The following is a 5,260-nucleotide window of genomic DNA, read 5'->3' on the forward strand; positions in this document are numbered from 1 at the left end:
AGAGAGTGCATGGAACCAACAATGGAAAAAACATCTTACAGACTGAATTTTTTGTATCCACTATTACAGAGGGAAGACAAAAAATTGCACGATTTTTTAGAAAGGTATTGCTTTTTTGAGCTCTATTTTCTTTCAAAATCAAATAATTTTTTAAATAAATTTTGTATTTTTTTTAATTTGCAGTGCAATGGTGGGGACAATGTTTGCTCTTCCTTGGTATTTAACATGGTTTGGTCATTCATTAAATCAGTATCGAGATGTAGTACGACTTTATGATTATTTTCTTGCATCCCCTCCTTTGATGCCATTATATACCGCAGCATCATTAGTATTGTACCGTAAGGATAAAATATATGAAGCTGGTTGTGATATGGCAAATATACACTGTTTGTTATCACAAATACCAGATAACATTGATTTTGAAGAAGTTTTGAGGTGTTCAACGAGATTATTTGAGAAGCATCCACCACACAAGCTAGAAAAAGACGTAAATAAACGTGTTAAAAGAGAGTATGTATTTTTTGACTACGTTTTTAAGCATTTAATGATTTTAATTCAATTTTTTAAAAAAATTATCAATCCGATTACTTACATTGTGTTTATTGGTGCTTTTAAACAATCAAATTCAAAAAAGTACTTGTGATTAGCTTTTTTTTGAGAATCTCATTGTTAAATTTAGTCACATCATATTTTTAATTTGTAGCTAGGCTAAGTATATAGATTAATAAAAAATTGACTGATATACTTATTTGTAAATAAACTAAACGAGATTATTACAAAATGAGACTGAATTAATTTTATTTGTAAATAAATTGAATGTTTTGCGTTTGCATACTTTTATTTTTTCCCATTTTATTTCTTACTTAAGATGTTTTGCCTTTATCTTTAAGTATGTTTTTGGCATGTCAAACATTAATTTAGTACATGTCTTCGCCTGCTGTTACATTTTTTGTATAAACAGCTCTAATTTTCACTTAGTTTGATTAGCACTGATTTCATTATTCATTGGAATAAGAAATCTAATGATTTTCCTTAAAACTATTGAAGTATACTTTTAGGTTTGATGTGTTATATTTGTACCTCTTGTAATATCTGTATGTGATTTTAAATTTTATTCATTTCTTTTTAATTTAGAAAAGAACAGTTAAGAAGAAAAGCAAGGGCACCTTCTTCTTGGTTAGTGTTTCGTAATTATATACCGAACTGGCTACTGCTACATTATAGGGGAAAAGTGGGCTTGTTCATTGCTACGGCAACCGTTCTTTTCGGGCTGTACGCTTATTTAAACATGTCAGAGTCTGGACCATTGTTTTACAAGTAAGCTGTCTGCTTATTTATAAAAATTTATTGTTAGTAGTCTACAAAAATATCTGAAAAATGAAATTATATATATTCTTATCATGGTGATAAANTAGCCCTTCGTGTCTCAGATGTCCTACGATTCCATCTCTTATTTTCTTTATTTATACACTTTTCACATCTTTTTCTAATTTGTAAATTAAATGTGTTTATAAATATTCTTATTAATTTTCCTGAAAATATTTTATTTTAATAACATTTTTTTATGCAAAAATCACCGCCTGTCGTCAACAAAGATGTCCCCTTAAGCTTTTAAATAATCTCTTACTTAATTTGCCCTTATATTAAATGTATTATTTAATATTAGAATCTCAATTCCAATGTTTTGTAACAATAATTATGTCGACTTTTAATAAACTTGTTAAACGTTTGTACTTAAATATTTATTTTATGTACCAAAATAATTGAAGTAGTGAAGTTTTTTATACTCTGCGTTTTAAAAATACGGAATTGAATTGAAACATTTATTAAAATTGGAATTTGACTAGTTTAGACAACATGTAATAATTTCACAATAAAGGACACAAATCACAGCACAAAGTTACACATTTTAACACATTTATAGTAATCCATGGAAATTACAGTTTTGTTCTTGATATACAACATTACATATATATTGAATATTAACGTTGTTAACACCATCTTAAACATTTATAAGATTTAAAGAGGAAGTAAATACTTTTGAAATAATCCCATTTTGCGGATTTGAACAGTGTTTCTTTTCAAGTTCTGCAGGAAAAATCTTACAGTTTTAGTTTGATATTTTTATAGTAGAGAACACACATAATACCACAATTAATTAACATATATAAAATAATTATCATCAAGCTCGAATTTGTATCATATGTCATCGTGTCGGATGGTATATTAATGATTCCTGTTAAAACATTGCACAAAAGAAAATATGCTAATCCATTATAATTAATAGCTTCAAAAATAAATGGAACGTAAATGGGGTGTTCAATATTACTCTTTTTGTAGATGTGCACTTGAATTTGTTCAATTAAATAAAAAAAACTTGTCATAGAAATCCCAATAAACATGACCCAAGCACAATAGCCTGAATTAGCCAACCTACGAGAAACGCCAAAGTTTTTATCTAAAAGGAAGGTGGCCCACAAAAATATAAAGGAACAAGCTACTAATTTTAGTCCCAATTTGAATTTCTTTTTCATGTGATATTTACTACGTATCCCTAAAATATCCCCAATGCCAACAGAAATAAAATATAATCCGACATAACCTGGAATGGAAACAATTCCTTCTCGATTTGCTGTCCAAAATGTGTTTCTCTCAGTTTGAGTCATTACAAAATCAAATAAAAACAATTGCAAACCTACTTCATGAACCAACAGAATACAAACAGAAATAATGATGGCATACTGAATGGAAATGATTTTTAAAATTAATGAACACAAAATCTTTGTGACTGCTAATGTAATGAAGAAATTCCAGTGAACACCATATTCAGATACAGGTACATAGTAATCAAGTTCTTTGACTAGTAAAAATCTGGCACATCCCAAAGTAATTAATGGAATTGTACTCTTAATAATGTTGGTTAATGAAGTTGTTTTTGCATGAACTTCAGGAGCAACAATACCATTTGATAGAATGTATAAACCAACACCTACATCCATCAAGGAATACCCAACAGTTTCTGTTTTTGTAAAGCGTCTTGGAAAGACAGGAAAATCAACTGCAAGAATAGCTAATACTGACATTATGTTAATCGTAGATCTTAAGTTAGTTATATAATTCAGCTTTGTACAATCAGTGGTCAATTGTTTAGGAGCAGGCTTTTCATTGGTATCTTGTCGTATCATAAGGGCGCAAATACTTACGCATATCAAAGTAAATATGATTTCATTGATAAGGTTGGCAAAAATTGTAACGTTTAAAATCAATGGGATAACGAGAAACACAAAATCTAATACAAAAAGTTTAGCATAGGAAGATATTACGATAAATGACGATGCAGTAGTCGTTATAAACGTTAGCAACGCACTTGGAAAAATAACACTGTATGTTTCCAGCGCAGTGGTGCCATTGGAGTGGAAAAGGGCATCTCGGGCGTTTTCACCTTCCATTGTCAAAAAATATTTTAATTACGTATGGACAAGCAGAATAAAAAACTAAAAATTTAAAAATTAAGTTTGGTTAGGTTTTTTTTATCATTTAATATTACATACTTGTTACACTGTAAAGCTTATTGAGATCATTTAGATTGGAAGTAATTTGATTTCGGTCTTTATATTGAGCCGAGTGGTGACATTATCGACATTATCAAACAAGACTTTTTTCACTTTTTAATGTTGCTCGACTTCCGTCAGTCGTTTTCAACTTTTTGCTACGGCGCTTGCGCAAAAAATTGGAGATCTTTTCCGCCAAACTTAACCGTTTTAAATGAACTGATTTTATATCTCCATCGTTAGAATTTAAATCTGCTGTTGCTCTATCTTCAGAAAGAGTTAGCGGACTGCCAGACGTTCCACTTTGAAGATCAGTACTGTAATAACTGTGTGCTGTTGCTCCTTTCATATTTCTCTTATGAGGAATTTCGGTATAAGGTTTATCATTAGGATCCCATGAAGACAATGGTACAAGATACTCGTTCCCTTCATATACGTTGTCAAAATTTACTACATTTTTACTGACCAAAGTTACCAAATTTATTAGGGATGGACTTTCTCCTAAATGTGTCCCATCTCCCGGAATCGCTACATCGTGCATAGTATCCCACATATTTTCATTATTCAGTTTATTATTAAGGCCCTCTCGTTTTACTCGAACGACGGTTATTTCTGAGTCTGTTGAGCCTACGTTAGAATAACATGTATCCGTTAAATAATCCCCTTCATTAATGCATTCATTAAATATCCTATCTTCAGTCAGCCCCGATGTTGGGGTAGAATACACAAATCTACATGATGTACTTGTTGATGTCACTGTCTCATCTTGAATGTTGTACTGACCGCTTTTCTTTCTAGCATCAATAACATCTTCAATTTCTCTATCATTCTCGTTAAACATGTCTGTTTTATAATTCTGTATCACTACTAATTTTAATTTTCTACCATAATTTTTAATTCGTATTTGATAACAGTTTTACCAACAAAAATATCATAATAGCCAAAACATATCGTCCAAAAACACTTATAAAAACTAGTAACAGTTTTAGCGCAAAGTTTTTCGATATGCATCCTGTTTTATAAAAGTTTAGTAGACATCAAGAAGATTTAACAAAATGCAATAATTAATTGAGGAAAAAAAATAAGAGCTTTATAGGTAGATAAAAAATGATAAAAGATGTGACGTGTAATAGGTAATAGGTACAAAAGTATATTTTGTCATTTTATTTTCTATAATTTATTTTTCTAGAAAATGAATGCAAAATTGTGGCGGATACTTGTACAATAACTTTATTTTGTATTTTTAAAAAGGCCCACAATTATATTGTAGAAGTTGAAAATCAATCAGATAGCAGGGTGCATGACCGTTTCATTACAGGACTTCCCAAATAAATTATTTATCTTCTTCTCACCAGCCCCACATTTCGAAAATATAATTATTTTTTCTTACTTCAGTTGTTATTCTATTCATTGCATTATTTCTTAAAACAAATAATTAATTTAAAATGTCCAAAATTTCAAAGATCGGGTTTTTGTGATTTCAAATTGTTGCCCTTGAAAGGAAGCATTGATGATATTGAGACTTATTAATGGAAGGAACATAGTTATCGTATTATAGTTGTTTAGTTTATTAATGAGAATATGAGCTTTAGTTTATTTATCAGTTTATTCATATTTATTATTATTTCTTTAATCTTTACATTACGATAAACAGGATATTTTGTTCGCTTAACTAGACCAGACTATATACCCTTTGTATATCTATATTA

At 29.7% G+C, this 5,260-nt stretch overlaps 2 protein-coding genes across 2 annotated transcripts in view; one reads left to right on the forward strand and one right to left on the reverse strand.

Moving 5' to 3' along the window:
• The first annotated feature begins 14 nt into the window (after positions 1–14).
• Positions 15–5,260, forward strand: part of LOC112906441 (TBC1 domain family member 20-like) — a 14,673-nt gene continuing 9,427 nt past the window's right edge. The window contains exons 1-3 of the mRNA XM_025980572.1: positions 15–104; positions 184–510; positions 1,135–1,317. Of these exons, the coding sequence (XP_025836357.1) occupies positions 22–104; positions 184–510; positions 1,135–1,317 (593 nt within the window). The 5' untranslated portion in view covers positions 15–21. The remainder of the gene's footprint in view (positions 105–183; positions 511–1,134; positions 1,318–5,260) is intronic.
• On the reverse strand, positions 1,810–4,487 carry LOC112906440 (phosphatidylinositol-glycan biosynthesis class W protein-like). Its single transcript, XM_025980565.1, has 2 exons — positions 3,552–4,487; positions 1,810–3,494 (listed from the first exon to the last, which is right to left on the reverse strand). Exon 2 carries the CDS (start codon positions 3,447–3,449, stop codon positions 2,103–2,105), a length of 1,347 nt encoding a protein of 448 aa, XP_025836350.1. The 5' UTR covers positions 3,450–3,494; positions 3,552–4,487; the 3' UTR covers positions 1,810–2,102.

The sequence above is a fragment of the Agrilus planipennis genome, unplaced genomic scaffold (assembly GCF_000699045.2).
Source record: "Agrilus planipennis isolate EAB-ADULT unplaced genomic scaffold, Apla_2.0 scaffold82, whole genome shotgun sequence".
NCBI classification, from domain to species: domain Eukaryota; kingdom Metazoa; phylum Arthropoda; class Insecta; order Coleoptera; family Buprestidae; genus Agrilus; species Agrilus planipennis.

Bases quoted from the DNA above. Each gene is read 5' to 3' on its own strand.
- LOC112906440 (XM_025980565.1), bottom strand. From the start codon at position 3,449: ATGGAAGGTGAAAACGCCCGAGATGCCCTTTTCCACTCCAATGGCACC.